This window comes from Monodelphis domestica, chromosome 3 (assembly GCF_027887165.1).
Source record: "Monodelphis domestica isolate mMonDom1 chromosome 3, mMonDom1.pri, whole genome shotgun sequence".
Taxonomy (NCBI): domain Eukaryota; kingdom Metazoa; phylum Chordata; class Mammalia; order Didelphimorphia; family Didelphidae; genus Monodelphis; species Monodelphis domestica.
In genome coordinates, this window is record NC_077229.1 from 475,002,141 (window position 1) to 475,022,486 (window position 20,346).

General features: G+C 34.5%; 1 protein-coding gene across 7 annotated transcripts in view; it reads right to left on the reverse strand.

Annotated features, from left to right (window-relative positions):
- KIAA0825 (KIAA0825 ortholog) overlaps window positions 1–20,346 on the reverse strand; it is a 554,607-nt gene that overhangs the window by 322,052 nt on the left and 212,209 nt on the right. For 6 of the 7 annotated variants that reach the window (XM_007487289.3, XM_007487287.3, XM_007487288.3 and 3 more), the window contains one exon: window positions 12,454–12,564. In XM_007487289.3, the coding sequence (XP_007487351.1) occupies window positions 12,454–12,564 (111 nt within the window). Of the gene's footprint in view, window positions 1–9,553; window positions 9,620–12,453; window positions 12,565–20,346 lie in introns of all 7 variants that reach the window. The other variant, XR_008917190.1, reaches the window with a different exon arrangement.

Consider the following 20,346-nt stretch of genomic DNA (forward strand, 5'->3'; position numbering starts at 1 on the left):
GGCCTCAGATACTTCCCATCTATGTGACCCTGGGCAAGTCACTTGACCCCCATTGCCTAGCCCTTACCACTCTTCTGCCTTGGAGCCAATACACAGTATTGACTCCAAGATGGAAGGTAAGGGTTAAAAAAAAATTTACAGAACACTTGACTACAATGTTCATTTGTTTGGGGATCTAATATGTTCCACAAATCAACTTTACTACTTTTTTAATCAGTATTAAAATTTTTGATGATTACTCCTTTATAATGTGAGTGGTAATATTAGTAAGTTCCTTTCCTTCCAACTTTTTTCATCATTTCCCATGAAAATTCATCATTTTATTCTATAGCAGAATTGTTTATTTTCTCTAGTTCTGTAAAGCAAGCCTTAACTATTTAGTTTTGTATGGCACTGAATAACTATATTAATATAGGTAATACTGTCAATTTTAGTATATTGGCACAGTCCAGCCATGAACAAAAATAGCTCTCAGATTATTTAATATGTTTTATTTTTACCAGCAATTTATGGAAAATTGGCAATAGTTATTCTTTGAATGCCTGATAGATTTTGTTTATAAAGCCATCTGTTACCAGGTTTTTGTTTTTTTTTTCTCTTAAGAGCTTTTTTGTGACTTGTTCAATTTCTTTATCTTAGATTGGGCTATTATCTATGTGTTGTATACATGAAGAACTTTAGAGTATTAAAAAATTTAGCCCTTTAAATTATCAATTATCAATTTGTTAGCATATAATTGGGCAAAATTTTTAAATTAAATTTTATTATTTTTTATTAAATATTAAATCTCCTTCCAGATATCCAGCTTCACAACAAAGAATTAAAAAAAAAAGAGAGAGAAAACAGGGGGAAATCAGTAAAATTGACCAATACATCAAAACAGCTGGCTTTTCATGTAATGTTCCAAACCTTTTCTTCTCTGCAAAGGGTAGGAGGAAATATTTACTTTTATCTCTTATTTGGGGCCACACTTGTTCTTTCTAATTTTGACACATTCATTTGATTTTTTTTTTAAGACCTAAGCTTACTTTTTGGCTTAGAATTAATACTGAATGTTGATTTTGAGACAGAAGAGCATATAAGGGCTGGGCAATTGAGGTTAAAAGAATTACTCAGGGTAACATAGTTAGGAAGTGTCTGCGGACAGACTTGAATCTAGGACCACCCATAGCCAGGGCTAATTCTCTATAAAATGAGCCACCCAGATGTCTCAATGTTCATTTTAGATTGTTTTGCAGTTGTTCTTTTAATTTAAACTGTTGTAGTCACTGTCTATATTGCTTATTTCACTTTGTATCAGTTCATGGAGATCTTTCCATGCTTTCTATCCATCATATTAATCATTTCTTAGAGCACAGTCATGTTTCATTACATTCATGTACTATAATTTGTTTAGCCATTCATCAACGGATGGTCAATTACTATCTTTTCAGTTCTTTGCTAACACAAAAACTATTGCTATAAATATTTCAGGGGATAGACAGAGAATTTTGTCAATAATTTCCTCAGGTAATTCTGCTGTCTGAGCAGTGGAAGCTCTGGGTCAAAGGATATAGACATTTTAGTCACATTATTTGCATGATTCCAAATTGTTTTCTAGAATGGTTGTACTAATCCATAGCTCCACCAATACATTATTGTGCCTGTTATTTCCTATTACTTCTTGTGTTGATTGTTCCTATATTTTGGCAATCTTTGACAATTTGCTGTGTCTGAGCTGAAAACTCAGGGTTGTTTCTCATTCTATAATATGGTTATTATTGGTTTCTATTCTCATTTTTGAGAACTATTTATTTATATCTTTTAACACTTCTCTATGGGAGAATGGTTTTTGGTCTTACATGCTTCTTTTAGTTTTCTATATATTTTTGATAACGAAACCTTATCAGAGAAATATGATACAAAGATTTTCCCAAATCTTCTAGGGGAACTATTTTCTTCTTTATCCTGGATGCATTCACTTTTGCTAGTGAAAAAACAATATTTCTAATATTTTTTATTTCTTTATTAATTTTTTATATTGGTGATTTGGTTTCATTTTTATTTATTTTATTTACCCAATTACATGTAATAACAATTTCCAACATCTACGTATGTTGTCTGAAATTATAGGAACCAAATTGATAAACCTCTTTCTTCCCCTCCCCACTCTCAGGGATGGTAAGTAATTTGATCTGGGTTATACATATATTATCTTGTAAAACATACATCCACTCTTATAAGTAAATACTCATATGTAACCAAAACCTCAAAATAAAGCCATAAATAAACTAATGTGAAATATGTATCTGACACCAACAGCTATTTCTCTGAAAGTAGGTTACATTCTTTGTCAAAAGTCCTTCAAAATTGTCCTAAATCCTTGTATTGCTGAACCACTCTTACTACTATAATCAGAACAAGACATAGCTTATCTTATTAATTTTAAAGTACCTTAAAAGTATCAAGAAATTCTATTTTTCTCTCAATTTTGTCAATCTCTCTCTCTTCTTTTATTTTTAGAATTTGCATTTAGCTGGGAATTTTTTATGTGTTTTTTTCTAGTTGTTTTTAGTGATGAGATGGCCAGTCACTCTTCTATTCTTTGTATTTATTAAGGAAAATGTGTAATAATATAAATTTTCTCATAATAATAATTTTGACTGCAGTTCAAAAGTTTTGGTATGTTGTCTCATTATTGGTATTTTCTTTAGTAAAACTCTATGTTTCTATGATTTGTTCTTTGACATTACCAATTCTTTAAGATTAGACTCCATTTAAGTCTGAATGTTTTCTTCATATGTTCGTTACTAACTATAATTTTATTCTGTTGTATTTTAAAAATACATTTAATACTTCTGCTTTTCTGTATTCATTTATGAGTTTTTATGCCTTACCACAGAGTCATCCTTTGTAAGTGTATGATGTTCAGCTGGGATATATTCCCACTAGTAATTTCTGGAATTATTATAGCTAACTTTTCTAAAATTCTATTCAGGTATTTAATGTCTTTCTTAAATGAGAATTTTTTGTTAGATATGTTTGGGTTTTAAAGGAGCATGTTTAAATCACCAGTTATTGTTTTACTGTTTTCTTTTCCCTGGTATTTAAATTTTACATTTTAATGATACTAATTACTAGTATTTAACACAGTGCTTTAAGTTTTGTAAAGCACTTTACAAATACTTCATTTTATCCTCACAATTATCCTGGGAGGGTTAGGTGCTATTATTTCCCTTATCTTATAAATATGGAAGCTGAGATAAACAGAAGTTAAGGGTCATATAGCTAGTCAGGTTCCAAGTCCATGTTAAAACTTAGGTCTTCTTGATTCCAGGTCTAGCACTCTATCCACTGCACAACTAGCTGCCTTTTCATATATTTAGATACTATGTCTTTTCATGAAAATGTATTAAGTATTGAAATTCCATTGTTTATATACCTCTAAGTGTGTATACATATATACATATATATATAAAACGTAACATTATTTATTTATTTACTTTTACTTACCTTCTGTCTTAGAATCAATCCTAGGTGTTGGTTCTAAGGCAGAAGAGTGGTAAGGGCTAGGCAATGGGGGTTAAATGACTTGCCCAGGGTCACATAGCTAGGAAGTATTTGAGGTCACATTTGAACCCAGTACCTCCCATCTCTGGGCCTGACTCTCAATCCACTAAGCCACCCAGCTGCCCCCTAAGTATAATATAATTTACCAGTTTATCTCTTCCAATTATGGAAATTTTTATTGTCTTCTCTGAGATTATGATTGCTACCAGACTTTTTTTTCAGTTCACATACAGCATAATAACCTCTGATTTAACTCATTTTAACTCTTTCAAGTTCATAAGTGTTTCTTGTAACCAATATAGTGTTAGATTCTGTTTTCTAATTTATTTTGCTATCCTCTTCTCTTTTATGAGTGAGTTCATCACGTTCACATTCCGGGTTATAATTATTTATTGTGTATTTCTCTCTATCATATCTCCTTAATCTTTTTCTTCTCTTTGCCCTGCTCTGTACCCTCTCAACCCCTTGCCCTGTGGCGAAAAGGAAGGGACGTGACCAACAATAGTAATCTATAATAGAAGCAGTGTGTTCCTTCTACTTCACTGTTCCCCCTTATATTACTTCAATTACAACCCAGATGACTGGTTCTTATACTTTATTTCTTTTAATTATCCTTCACAACCTACCTCTGAAAACGAACTTTGTTTTTCTTGTGACTACTCCTTCCCTAACTTTACTTTTCCTCTCACCGTTCCCTATCCCTGTCTGAATGTGGGTATTTAACCCTCATTTCTTTGGTTCTGTTAAGAATTAAACTCTTCTTGTCTTCTCTGTTTTACACTCTTCTTGTTGGACTCAATGATGAGAAATTTTAAGTTCTAACTCTTTCTTCCTCATTTTTACTCACTCAAGAACATCAAAACAGGGCAATTGTTTGTCCAATTTAACTGCCTCTGTGAGTCTTGAAGATTTCAGAATTCTGAAGAAACATTTGCCACTTTTACCTCTTTCAACATATGTTAGAATGTATGTCCGCTATCATTTTGTCTCTCCCAATAGCTGAAATGAATTTCTCCTTCTAGACTTTGCTTTTTTCTACTGTTCACATTTCAAAATTTTTACTTTAGTCTGCCTTTTTTCATTAGGAATAATTGTTCTTTCTCCTAGTAAAGGTCCATTTTTATGGACTCTTCATCCCTTTAACCCTTTTAATCTATTTTTTTTCCTTTTAAACAAATGGTTTCATTAATGAGGCTCATTCTCCTGACTCTCAATGATATCTATGAAATCAGGTTTTTTTCCTTTGCATTAGGATCACTTTGTTATTACTGATAATTTGTATGTTTTTATATAACATCTAAAGCCATGTATTTTATTATTGGCCCCTCTTGAATATGATTTTCTGCATGTTATTGATCCTCTATACTACTATATTTTTCTTTTGTCTTCTACCCACCGCTGTTCATGATAAATAACTTGGTAGATACACACATGTATAAACATATGAATGCATATTCATATGTACAGACACATATATGCACATATATAGATGTATGCTCCCTGGAAGGAAAGCTGTGACAAATCTAGACAGCATACTAAAAAGCAGATACATCATCTTGCTGACAAGGATCTGTAAAGTTAAAGGTATGGTTTTTCCAGTAGTAATGTATGGCCATGAGAGTTGGACTATGAGGAAAGCTGAGTACTGCAGAATCAATACTTTTGAATTGTGGTACTGGAGAAGACTTTTGAGAATCCCTTGGACAGGAAGAAGATTAAATCAGCAAATACTTAAGGAAATTAATTCAGACTATCTACAGGAAGGTCAAATATAGAGCGTCAATATTTTGGCCATATAATGAGAAGACAAGATTTATTAGAAAAGACTCTGATGCTGGGAAAGATTGAAGGCAAATGGAAAAGGGGATAAAAGAGGATGAGATGGAGAGATAGTGTCATGGAAACAACTAACATGAATTTGGATACACTTTGAGAGACAGTGGAGGACAGAAGGGCCTGCTGTGTTATGGTCCATGGGGTCATGAAGAATTGTATAAAACTGAATGACTGGACAACAACAATAGTATATAATTATGTATGCACACATATGCATGCAGGCAGTTTTCTTCTTCCTTTGCTTTTTCAGTTTTAAAGATTTTAATGAAATTGGAAGAACCCAAGAAAAAATGTTTCTATTTGTCCTATAAGCTTAAACTTATTATCTTCCACACTCTAATCCCTTGGTAGAGGGTAGGGCTGCTCATCAGATTTCTTCTGTTCTTAGAAAGGATATTTTATTTTCCCTGAAAACCTGGAGAATTGAGGCATCCCTCCAGCTTTATCATTTCCTCCAACAGGAGGAAGACTAACTTGTACTTTATATGCATAGAGTTGTTATTTTGCATTGGCAAAAACACAAACATGGTGTATTCTCTGTAGGTCACTGTAAAATTCCCCTTACCTTCCATATCTGCTGTAAGGAAGACCCTCAGGCCTCTGTCATTCTTGTTAGTAGAGCTTGCTCCCAACTCTGTGGTGAATTGATTTGGCAAACTGCCTGCTTGCCACATGTGTTAGTTGTGCTGTAGGCAGTTCTGAATAAGGCTTAATTTATTTATTTCAGGCCTCCTACCTTTTCTGAAGATAGGATTCTAACTTGCTCAGCTGTCTTTGATTGGTAATTAGCAGATTCCTACCAAACTGTAATGCCAACAGAAGCTTGCCTTTAGCTAACTCCTATGTAAGTCTCAAACAGAAATATAATTACCAGCAAGGCTTTATGAATGAAAATGAATGAATGACTATGCATTATTAAGTGCTTACAATGTGCCAGGCATTGTGCTAAATAAAACTATTTACCTATGTTTTTTCTCTATTTCCTGATTTTAGTTTTTGACTTTCAGAATAATATTTATAAAAATAATACAAATTAAAGAAAAAAAGGATCTGGAATTATTTAACATAGAGAAGAAAGGTGTGATATATGGCTCAATAGCATATTTTTTAATATATGAATTTTAGGATTCTATTAATAATCATGGGTAGGAAGGGCTTATCAAATGTCAAAGATGACCTTTTTCCCTAGAGTCATCATTCCTGAGTTCTTTAGATTGTGCCTAAGACATCCAAAAGTTTGCAAAACTGCCAGATGTATAAGACTTTTACGGGGACAGATATACCATGGACACATAAGAAAAGCAAACTTTGACTCCTCAGATAGGTTTGTCAAAAGAAGGTTATCACCAATGAATTTTACCTTCTTTTCTGTCAAGATAACCAGCTCTATCAGCATAGCACAGGAGCCAGTTTGGGAACCCCAGACCAGAAATCTGGGCTATCTCTGCTTTTATATCATGGTTATAAAAGGGCTTACAGGGTGGCAGAGGCTAAGGCTTTATCATAAGGCTATTGGCTATGAGGGCCTTATTGCTCCCACAGGTCAGTTGCGGCCTTCCAGGAGTCTTCAGAGCCTCAGAGCTTCATACCACATACAGCCCGACCCAGTTGAACTCAATCCAATCAAAAGCCCCCAGAGGACAGGGAAGCTAACATTCCTCCCCTAGAGACTGTACCAAGAGATCTGATAAAGCTCCAAGAGGGGAGACTGACAGCCCCAAAACCAAAACAAAATGAGAGGAGCAAGAGCACAGCCAAATACGGGGAGCAAAGAACAGAAAAAGAAGAAAGAAATTACAATAGACAGCTTCTGCACAGGTAATGAGCAAAGAGCGAATGAAACAGAGGGGGAGGGATCAGCAAAGGAAAAATCAGAAATCCCAGGGAATTGGATACAGGCTTTGGAAGAACTCAAAATGCAATTCAAAACACAATTAAGAGAGGCTGAAGACAATTGGGAAAAGAACTTAAAAACTAAGATAAGTCATCTGGAAACAGAAAATAGTGTCTTGAAAGCCAAAATCAACCAGCTGGAAAATGAGGCAAAGGAGATGAAAGATGAGGCAAAGCAGATGAAAGATGAGGTGAAGAAGATGAAAGATGACCTCCAAAGAAAATCTGACCAAAAGGAAAAGGACGACCAAAAAACTAAGGATGAAATCCAGTCTTTAAGAACCAGAATACAACTAGAATCATGTGACCTCACAAGGCAGCAGGACACTATAAAACAAAACCAAAAGAATGAAAAAATTGAGGAAAATATGAAGCATCTCATTCACAAAAAAGAGGATTTAGAAAATCGTTCAAGGAGAGACAATTTAAGAATTATTGGCCTATCAGAAGACCATGACAAAAGAAAAAGCCTGAACATTATATTACAGGAAATTATTAAAGAAAACTGCCCTGAAATCCTTGAACAAGAGGGAAAAGTAGAGATTGACAGAATCCACAGGTCACCTCCTGTACTTAATCCCCAACTGACAACACCCAGGAATGCTATAGCCAAATTCAAGAACTATCAGACCAAAGAAAAGATATTACAAGCTGCCAAGAAGAAGTCATTCAGATACCAAGGAACCACAGTGAGGATAACTCAGAATCTGGCTGCATCCACACTGAAAAAAAGAAAGGCATGGAATACGATATTCCGGAAAGCAAGGGAACTAGGTCTACAACCACGAATTAACTACCCAGCAAAATTGACTATATTCTTTCAGGGGAAAGTATGGTCATTCAACAAAATAGAAGAATTTCAAGAATTTGTAAAGAAAAGACCAGACTTGAACAGAAAATTTGATGTATAAGCACAGAACTCAAAAGAATCATCAAAAGGTAATTAAAAAAGAGGGGAAAAAAGAAAAACAAAAAAAAATTTTTTTAAGAGACTCAATAAGTTAAAATGATATGTATCCCTATAAGAAAATAGGTCATTGGTAACTCTTAAAAACTGTTGTCATTACCTGGGCAGCAAAAAGAAATATACTTAGAGGGAACAGCAACAAACTGTATAGGATGAAAGGACAAGACATAAATAGGTATATAGATATATGCATGCAAAAATACATAAGCATGAGTATGCATATATATGTATATATATATAGATATATAACTAGAGCTTAAAATAGGTTAATATTAAAAGAAATGGGAAAAGAAACAAATGGGGGTAAATTTATATGTCATAAAGAAGCTCATGGTGGGAGGGGGAAGAACATCAATACACTGGAAGGGTAAAGAGGTCGGAGACAGGAAATACTCAACTTTTATGTGCTTTGAAAGTGACTCAAAGAGGGGAAAACAATCCAATCCATTGGGGGCAGAGAATAGATTTGCACCCTATAGGGGAGTAGAGGGGTAACAAACGGTCTGGTGGGGAGGGAAGCAGTACAAGAGAGGGAGGGAGCGGGGGGTTAATTTTAGAAAGATTACAAGGAAAATAAGAGGGGGGGGATAAATAGGGAGGGGGGTAGAAAGGGAAGTAAAATAAGGGTGGTAACAAGGGGGACTGTTCAAAACCACGGGTCAGTTGCCCTGCATCTTTGATCGAGGTGACAATGAGTAGTCCACATACCTAGATTATTACTCTATGAAATGGTCTTGATTAGGAATGACACAATATTACATTTTCTTGGAAAAGTGTCAGAAATATTCTTTACAATGTGCATAGGGTTGCTTCAAAATCAAAGTTAAACTCTCTAAAGACAGATATTATTCTTAAGGCAAGGACTGGCTTAGAGAAAACTGCTTCAATGGCTACATGTTTTAAAACATGAATGTGATAAGTACATATTACTTCCATGTTACAAAATCGTTGTAGCATAAGAAGTAAAACTATGACCTGACTTGGCAGATCCAGAATGAGATCAGCATAGAAAGGCAGACAAACACATATTTCAATGGACAGAAAGAAGTCTTAGGAATTTGAGGGAATCTTGAATTTACTTTAAAATGGGAATAAGGTGACAATGAGAAGCCCAAGGAAAAAAGTCCTTTTGAAGAACACTTGTTATCAGGCAGAAGATATTAGAACAATCTGTTAGGAGAAGAGTTAAAGTAAACAAGTTAATTTAAGGACATCTAAACCTCATTTGGGGCAGTTGGGTGGGACAATGAATAGTACTGGGCTTGGAGTCAGGAAGACTTGAGTTCAAATCCAGCCTCAGACACTTACTAGCTATACGACCCTAGGCAAGTCATGAAGTCCTGTTTGCCTCAGATTCCTCATCTGTAAAATGATCTGGAGAAGGAAATGGAAAATTACTCCAGTATCTTTGCCAAGAAAATCTCAAAAGGGATAATGAAGAATCATACACCACTGAAAAAAAAAAAACTAAAGCACAAACCTCACTCAAAAAGTTCTGGTTAGGTTGGGGCTTAATCTAAAAAAAATCAAGAAAATACGTCTCTTATATGTGACAAAATTTAGGACATAAATCTCACAAATGTGTTAATTCTTAGAATGAACAAAGAATGTCAGCTTGAATTTTTGGCCTATTTTTCCCAAATTAAAATGTATAATAATACAAAACAATATCCTTCACTTTACATTTGACTTCTGTTGCACAATCATAAAGATGGTCATTGTTGCAAAAATATTCTACAGTCTCATCAGTTTTCTCAAGGACTTTTTTAATCTTCTGATATTAAAATCATTTTCTTTTGCAGCAATCAGAGATAGGACAAACAACAAAGACATTAACGAATAGGCCAGAATGGTCAGAGAAAGACTAGTACAGAAGGGAGGGATGCTTGAGAAGGGACTTATTTTATAAATGGTCAGCTTACTGGGGTATAATTGGAGTATAAATTTGCTTCATTTAACTCATAACTTTGTAGGGAAGCAGCATGGCATTGTGAAGAAAGCCTTGGAGTCAGAAGACAAGTTTCTAGGTTTGCCTTTGACATTTGTAATCCTAAATAAGTCATTCCTTCTCTTAATGCTCCCAGGCAACTTTGTGAGATTATATATTATTCAATGGTTGCTGATCTGCATTGGTAGGGATAATAGTGTCACCAAGAATTTACTACAAACATTAAACAACAGGTCTGCATCAAAACCAAATTATAGGGATTTTTAATTATAGGGATTTCACTATTAAATACTTAATGAGGGAGTCCATTTAAGATACCACTATTGAAGGTGACACACAGACCTCAAACCCATCAATGAGTTAAGGGGAATGTCTCCCCCAGCATATGAAGTCTTCTCCTGGTGGAATGTGCACATGAGAACAATTTGTTCCAGTGACCATGAAGGTGGCTATCACAGGTAGAATTCTCAGAGCCCGGCCAGATACCTGCAATCCACTGCAATTTGGACCACTGCAAATCATCTTGACTTTTTTCTTGTCAGTGGTTTTCAATGACTTTGGAAGAGACACTGAGACTGAGGATTTTGTGCAACTCTGCCTCATTTAAATGTAATTTATGAACAAGTCAGATATCACTCAGTGATGCCATTATTCCTTTTTGAAAATGAAGAATAAACAACCACTTCATAAAAAAAAGGCAGAAAGAATGAATCCCCAAACTCCAGAAATAAAAGAATGAGCAAAAACAACTTAAAAAAATAAGATTAAGTTTCATAAGATTGAAGACTATGGTACTGAGGAGATAAGAAATGCATAGAAAAATGCATAGAACAAAGATTCTAAATTCGGAGTCAGAAGTCTTGCTATCATATTCCACCTGAGAAACTTGAATGAACTCAAGCAAGTCATCAACACCTCAAGTCTTCAATCCGCTCAAATGAAAAATGAAGAGGTTGGGCTGGATTTTAAATCTATGATTCCATGACAGCAAAAATTACTTGCTTAATACTGATTCTTTAATGTTAATAAGAATTTTGAAACAAAGTGCCTTTGATTACACTGTTCTCTAGTGCTGGGGTGCCATCTTTCTCATTTCTGCTTGTTGCCTTCTTACCCAAACTTAATTCATATAATTCCCTGCTTAATTAGTGCTGGACATTTCCTCTTTCCTCCAGGATTAAATAAGGACTTCTTAGTTTGACATTTAAAGTTTTCCCTAATTTAGTTTTAGCCTACCTTTCTAGACTTAGTTCACATGATTCCCTTTCACATATCTACTTTGCTCCCAAACTGGTCTAGGTAGTGATTCCTTATAATAAACATTCCATCTCCTGATTGGCCATCTTTCCACTGGCTGTCTTGTCAATTCTACATATTAGACAGCTAGGGCACATAGTGGATATATACCACTGGACCTGGAGTTGAGAAGACCTGAGATATGTAAAATGCTTATAGCGCAGTACCTAAACCATAGTAGGTACTTAATCAACGCTTGTTTCATTACTTCTATAAAGTCAGTCAAATATTAGAAGAATCAGAAGTTGGAGGGAAATGAGATTTCTCTAATTTCAGAGTAAATATATAGAATTCTATTCTTAATTACTATTGACAAATCGTTTTCAATTCAATGAAAGCTCAGTGAAGAACCATTATGTCAAGCTCTTTAATTTGGATGAGCCATTGGGACAAATATCATATGTTAAATAGTTTTCTCCTTTTTTTAAATTATTCTTTATTTAAATATGAGATGATGGGGTCTTACTCTTTATGGTCCCTTCCAGCTCTTACTCTAAGATTGTATGAGTATAATCTAATATGCTAAAAGGTGTTTCTTCATCAATATTCCAATCCTTATAGTCTTCCTACTGCTATACTTTTGGGGCCTAGGATATTCAATTTCATTGTTGACATTAAAATGTCAAATGAACAATTCTCATAATAATTGTCATAATAATCAAAAAGATAAGGGAGAAGTTCAAAAGTGGTTAGGGAATTATCTAAATGAACTGGACTCCTCTTTTCACTTTTGTTTTTTTCATCAGGTCACAAAAGCATGAGAGGACTCTACGTAAATATCTGGGCCTTGGTCTCAAGATTAAATGTATTTATTTTAAAAGATAATTATACTTTAATAAATCATAATGTCAATGAGAAGACTTCAAAGAAAATTTTGTACAGTGATTTCAGTGATTTTATAACCATAGATACCAAGATCCTTTAAATCATCAAGAGACACTAGTAAAATTATTATGACACTCACCTAAGGAAAGAAGGAGAAAAATGTTCTATGCAAGAAATCCAGTGTAATGGTTGATTAAAGGGTGATTCTGAAGAATCTGAGGGAAGATCATCAGTGTCATTTTGATATGTCCTGTTAAAACAGAAATATTTTTTAAGAAAATAAATTGTGAAACTTCACATATTAGATCCCATTAAAACTTCTTTGGATTTAGCAATTCTTTACAGCTAATTAACCAAAAAGGAAACTGTTCTGGGGTTACCACAAGAGAGATTGTCTCCCTTGGTCATATACTACACACGTCAATATGTGACTCAGAATATGGAAAGGAAAAACAATCAGTATAGGCCAAAAAGTCATGAAAGGATGTTCTAGGCTTCTCTGAGGACCTGTATATTGTCTATACTTACAGAAAAAACAAGATACTTTTAAATATTAGCAATCAATCAAAAAACATTCATAAAAGTAGCTTCTGTGGCTAAGTACTATATTGCATTATTATTCCTGAAAAATATAAGATGAAATTTGTTGATTACATAAAACTAAAAGGAGAGATATTGGAATTGGTTTCCATTTCCCATCTCAAAAGGTAAAAACTCTCTAAGTGTGGCTAAAGCAAAATTCCTTTTAGAAGGCTCATGGAATAATTTTTTAAACTAACTTACTTTCTGTCTTAGTAATAATTCTTAAGACAGAAGGGCAAGGGCTTAAGACAGAAGGGCAATGGGGTTAAGTGACATACAGCAAGGAAGTGTCTAAGGCCAGCTTTGAACGTAGGCCCTCCTGACTACAGGATCCACTGTGCCTCCTAGCTGCCCCTAGGCCCATAGGATAATAAATTAAGAGCTGGGAGGAAGGAAGGAGGGAAGAAGGAAGGAAGGAAATAAGCAGTTACTAAGTACCTACTATGTGCCAGGCACTCTGTTAAGCACCACATTATAAATATTATTTCGTTTGGCCCTCAGAATAACCCTGTTGAAGTAGGTGCCATTTTGCATTGGAAGGAAGATGATCCAGTTTCCTATTCATTCTGTCACCTGGTTGCCCCTAAGCCCTTCAGAGGGGACTTGAGAGGTGGTCTAGATTGAACTTTCACTTTACAGATGAGGAACTGATCTGAGAGGTTGTGACTGCCCAAGTCACATGTCTATTAAGCATCTGATGAGATATGGACCTAGGCCTTTCTGACAAGAAATCTAGTGCTCTACCTACCCAACCCCCCCACTGCTTCTCAGGGAATATGACTTGACTTAAAAGAAATGAATCATTATCAATAATAAGCAATAAGCATTAGTTAAGAGCATTCTATATGCCAAATACCGTGGCTAAGCACCGCTATTACAAAGAAATGCAAAAACACAAAGTGTCTGCCCGCAGGGCACTTCTGTTCTAGAGGGAGAAACAACATGCAAATATAAGGGGGTATGTGTGTGGCCCATATGGGTTATGCTTAGCCACACAGGCTGGTCCAGATTTGGCTCACAGGGAAGAATCAATGGATATCTTTAAAGTTCCCTCTGCCCACCTTTTTCTAAGGGAGCCTTGGATTCCTGCCAGAAGAGGAAGCAAGAGACTGGGACCATATGCTGACCCCTATGTTTTCCTCAGAGAAAGGGTCCTGGGCTAGAATGAAAGCTCTCTGCCCTTCCCACCTAGTGTCAGTATTGTTGTTAAGTAGTTGTCATTCTTGTCTGACTTTTCATGACCCCTTTGGGGTTTTCTTGGCAGTTACTGGAGTAGTTTGCTATTTCCTTCTCCAGCTCATTTTACAAATGAGGAAACGTAGACAAACAAGATAAAGTGACTTGCCATACTGAGGCTGCATTTTAACTCAGGAAGATGAGTCTTCCAGACCCCAGGCCAGGCACTATTCACTGTGCCATCAAGCTGTCCACTGTTAATGTAGGGGAAATAATTTTTAGGTTCAAACTGCATTCTTTACAGTTATTGTTTAATAGGGAATAAGTGCCCCAAACTGTATTCCATGGCCACATAGAGAATGGGAGATAGTCAGAAGGAAAGGCTGGAAGGACTGTGAAGGTGGCATTTGAGCTAAATCTTGAATTAAGATAGGTATGTTGTCATTATTCAGCTGCTTTAGTTGTGTCCAAGTCTCTGTAAACCTATTTGGGGTTTTTTAGCAGAGATACTGGAGTGGTTTGCCATTTCCTTCTCTAGCTCATTTTACTGATGAGGAAACTAAGGAAAACAGGGTTAAATGGCTTGCCCAGAGACACACAGCTAGTAAGTATTTGAGGCCAGATTTGAACACAGGAAGATGAGTCTTCCTAACTGTAGGCCTAGCATTCTATCTATTACACCACCTAGTTGTCCCAAAAGTAAATGTGAGGAGGGAGAACATTCCTGATATGAGGGACAACCAGAATTCATCACCTAGTGGCTAGCCTATTGGTGATGAATCTCTCTTTACTTTGAACATAATAAAATCTATCAGAGTTCAAATAAAAATCTAGCATAATCACCTCCATACCACCAATCTAAGTTTTACTTAAACTTATCTGGAAATAAATTGTAACACTCTACCTATCCTTGGCTTTTCATTGCATTTATAATCAAGTTCTTTGATATAAAGCCAGATTCAGTCATATTACAACATTTCTCTCATCTTTTCCTACTTTCCATTGTGCCTCTCAGGTTCACACTACTCTATTTATCCAATTATCTACTTTCCACTTAATTTTTCCCAAGATGTAACCTATGCTCAGAATACGGTTTCTTGCCATAGCTTTCTAAGTTACTTCTAAATGTTCAAGCAGCTCCTTAAATTCTACCTACAAAATAACTTCCCTGACTAATTGAAAGAAAAAAAAAGAAAATTTCCCTTGGCCATTTCTGAAATAAATATGCAGTTCCCTTGATGATTCTCTTCCATCTGTCACTCAAAAATATGGTCTTTCCCCTCTGCTTGCATTAAAATTTCTGTTTCTGTGTCTTTCACTGAATGCATATCCCCTACTTAGAACTCTTTCCTTTAAATCTGAAGTTCCTTGATAGTCAGGATCACAATGCTTAACCTGTTTAATGCCACGGGCAAATAAGTACTTAAGGTACACACTCTGATTTTTTGATAGAAACTACCTGGAAAAATCTTTAAAGATGGGCAATTGTGTACTTGCTACAAAATGTTACCTAATACAACGTCACCTCTCCAGATCATAAGAAAAATGGAACAACAACTACTAATGATGGAATAGGGTTTTTAGTGTCAGAAATTCTCAGGGAATAAATTGCTGGCAACATACTTTTTCGCCAGAACATTTCTTCCAGATACCTAAGTTCACTTATTCCTTTGACAATTATACAATAATACTGGTAATTGTAAGGTTGTTTTTGGCTATAAGAAATTTTATGGCAGATGTTTATGGTCTCAGAGGGGGAGGGATCTGTATGAGCATTTAATTCCACAGCAAGATCCCAAATTAGTTTCATTATTCTGGAGAGTATAACAGGGTGAGAATTGATCCACAAGCCTCAATGGAGGAATGAAATGATGAGATAGCTACAAGATATATTCTAATGATGTTTTGTTGTAGGGTTAGAAAGAGGGGGTGCTATAAATAATTCAGAGTAGAAGATAAAATATAATTGCATGAGCTGTAGCATGTTTTCCCCATGAAACACAACAGCATTTCTATATGGGGAAATAATTACTCCTTTTAAAAAATAATTAAATGGACTATAGGTTGCACAGAATAATTATTAAATTTCCAAGCTTTCTTTCCACTCCAAAATACAGCAACATCTAAAACCAAGAACTCAAATCTTAGAATATCTTGTATATGGATTCAGAGTCAACCTTGGCCAAATCATAAAGCAGGTGGTTTGCTTTCCTCGTTCTCTCCTTTTGGCTCCTTTATCCCTTTACCTTTTTTTTTTGCCTTCATCAAGCAGTATGGACTACCTTCATGTTGCCTTCTACTCCCTAATTCAGCCTTATCCTTCCTCAGTTGTGTATCTATAATCCAAAATTATGCCTTTCATCCTTCAGCATGCTGATGAATTATACTAAGAAGTCTGAATCTGTTTACCAGGTCATAAGCTATGTTTTTCCATCCTCAGAAGATACAACTAGTATTAAACTCACTTTATATGATTGTTTAACCCAATCTCTAGGCTATTTACACTTTAAAAGTGGCTATCTGTTAATACCTCCAGTTAATCACTAATGGAATTTCAAGCAGTTAATGGAGAGAGGTGTTCTTTGTTTGGGACAGCCTATTCAGTGGTCTTCAATTTCACTATGTAGGGAATTGTCTAAAAAGCAATGTAAAAGGCCAGCTCTTTGAGGATATACATAAATATAATATTACATATATATATATATATAATTTCAGTATCATAATTAAAATCAATGAATATCAAGTTAATATTTGTAGACAGGCTAAAACTTGTGATTCTAAGTACTCTTTTTTTTTTCCTTCCTCCTCACCCCCTTCTCTTTTCCATGCCTTCCACATTATGACTATAGAAATAGAAGAGTTTGAAAGGACTATAGGATATTTTGTATTTTATTCATTTCATGGGTTGCCATTAACCCCCCAAATTGTCAAATGCCTGTGCTTCATATCAAACTTCTTATGAATGTCCCTATCAAGTTAATACTTGAAGAGAAATATTCTATTTCTAAGACTTCACTAGAAGCCCTTTCAGGGTACTGAGTGCCATCTTAGGGAGCAAGCTCAGAGTTGCCCTTCTTTGGTTCCTATCAACCCCAAATGTGATGGCTCAGTATTTAGACCTTTTGGGGATAGTCTGATCAAGAGTGTAACTCAGGACTGAAGGATATAGGACTTCTGTCATATTATGACAGCAATGCAGTCCCCTTACAGGCTAGTGAATGGGAAGAGCTTTTTAAAAGGAGAAACTATCTTTTTTTATCTGCTTCAAGATGATACTATCTGGCAAGTAATGCTCTCTATTATGGAACCCGACATCAGAGGTAGGAGCAACATGGGAGAAAGAGAGATGTTCTTTCTGCTTTGTGCTCCCTTCTCTGAGGAGGGAAGTGAATATTGTTCTCAAAGTACACAACTCTAGGCTAGGAGGTGACCTTATGCATTAAAAAAGTTTCAAGATTCAGTGTCCAATGAGAGGAAGGGAAGAAGAAGACTATGTTGAAGCAGACAGTCATTAAGAAAAGGAGGCCAAGCCACTGGTTTGACTTGCCAAAAGACATGGACTTTCAAGGTGACAGGATCTCTTCAACAGTCCTGCAAAGATTTAGATGATGTTTATCCCCATCTCCCCATCTCCCCATCTCATCATACAACACTCCATTTTTATTTACTTTCTTTACTCTTCTATGTTGGTCCTCTCTCATGCCTCTAATGAAATCACTCATTATATTCATCTCATAGAGTCCCTCATTCCCTTTAAGGTGTACCTTAAGCAGAATCTTCTGCATTCCTTCCTTATCCTCCAATAGCTAGTAAATGTTTATCTAAGTTCTAGATACATATTATTTCTTACAATGCGATGCAATATTTTATTATATTCATATTCAGAATTGATGGTCATGTACTGTGTTACCAATTTTTCTACCACAAAAGGTTCTTCTAGGAATAGTTTGGCACAGTATCTGTCTATGTATCTATGTATCTGTCTATCCATCGATCCATAGCTGACTGTCTGTCTGCCTGTCGGAATACATAACTTTTTTTCACCTCTTTAAGATTATTGAAATATAGTGGCATCACTAGCTCAGACTTTTCTCACATAATTAAAACTGTCTTCCAAAACAGATGGACCAATTCACAGGACTAATAATAACGCATTAGCGTTTATGTCTTCCCACAATCTCTCTAATAGTTACAATTTCCAACATTTATCATTCATGCTTTTTGGTGAAATTTTTAGAGATAGCATATTTTATTGTTCAGAAAACTAGCTTCAAAATCAGAGAGAACTGAATTCAAATACTAATTCTGATATATAGTAGCTTTGAGTCCATTGTCATTTAAACCTGTTAGGGATCCAGGGAAAATTCTTTAACTAGAAGTTGCAGAGAAGGTCAAATTACATTTTTCAAAGAAATGCTTCACCAGAGCACCTTACACCAATGAAATAAGAAATCTGATAATAAAAATAAAGCAAAACATCATTATTAGTAGTTTGGAACTTTTTAAATTTAAATTTGGTTGTTAACCATTTTTTCTCTTGAATAATTTTTCTCTTTTTCATATTTTTCCTCTTTAAAATTTTTTATTGCAAATTATGAACATATTTATATTATTAGAATGCTGATCTATCAAAGAGTTTCATAAATTTGTGTCAGTTCCTATATATCTTAGATACTAGAAATATTAAAGGCAAATGGGTTTCGTATCAAATGTATTTTCTTCTAAGTGTTTTGATTTTGCTCATGTGAAGGACTTTTTAATTTTACATAAATGAAATTGTTCACATTATCTTTAATGATTACATCTATTCCTTGTTTGATTAAGACTTCTCATTCCCTTTATTGATGTATTTGTGAAGTTAACCTCCCTCCAACTCTAATTTTCCAAAAAGATGTGATCTTTTGCATCTTGGTGCCATATTCATTTGGAAATTACAATATATGGTGTAAACTGTTTCCCAGTTTCCCACAGGTTCTTATTGAACAAAGGACACCCTAGAATAATGTTCTTTGGTTTATTGAATCATGGGCTACTGTGTTCAACTACTTTTGAATCTTGCTTATCTAACTCTACTATTATACATCTCTATTATTTAAACTAATACCAAATAATTTTGATGATTACTGATTTGTGATGTAAATCACAAATTTGTGAGATCTGGTTGTTTCAGTCTTTCCCTTCCCTTATACCTATTTTTTCCATTATTTCCCTTGAGAGTTTAGAGTTTTTTTTTCTCCAAATGAATTTAGTTTTTATTTGGTCAATTTCTCTAAAGTAAAAACATGGCAGTTGGATTGGTATAGCACTAAACATGTAAATGAATTTAGGCACTATCATTTTTATTGCATTTCAGTACCCAATCATTAATAATGAATGTCTCAAATAATTTGTCTATATTTCAGGAAAGTGTTTTGCAGTTTCTGTGTGTTTTGATAGGTTAAAACCCAAGCATTTTTTCATTTTGTAGTAATTGTGAATGGTATTTCTCTTTGCATATTTTACTGGATTTTGTTATTAACATATAAAATGACTGATAATTTATTTTGTAACCTGATTTTTTAACTAAAGCTATTATTGTAGTTAATTTTTTCATTGAATTTAGGGGGTTGTCTAAGTAAATTAACATATTGGCTACAGGGTCAATATTGCCATCTCCTTACCTATGTTTATTCCAATTTCCATTCTTATCTGAGATAGCCAGCATCTCTAACGCCATCTAATGCTAATGAAGACAGTGCTTTACTCCTGAAAAATTTTAAGAAAGTTTCTAAGAATATTTTTTATTTTTAAATCATTTTTTATCATATTGAGGAAAAATCATTTAAAACCATACACTTGTTGATATTAATAAAAACATGAATTGTATTCTGCCAATGGCTTTTTAACTCCTGATATTAGCATTAATATATTTATTTTCTATATTGTTATTAATTATTAATGTTACATTGTTACATTTCATTGTATTTGTATATTTGTATATATTGAAAATATCCTTTGATATATCCTTGAAAATATCCTTTTGTTCTTGCTATAAGTCTAACTCATTCATGGTGAATAATTCTTAGAATGTTTTATTATAACTTCTTTCCTTTATCTTTATATCTTTATCACTTTTCATTAATGGAAATAATCAGGTGCCATGGGAAAAGAATTTAGAATTAGATGATGTGGTTTCAAATACTATTGATGGTTGTTGTGTAATCTTAAGCACTTATCATTTAAGCTCTCATTTATTTGAAAGGCTTTGCTTCTAAGGAACTTCTGAGTCTAACTC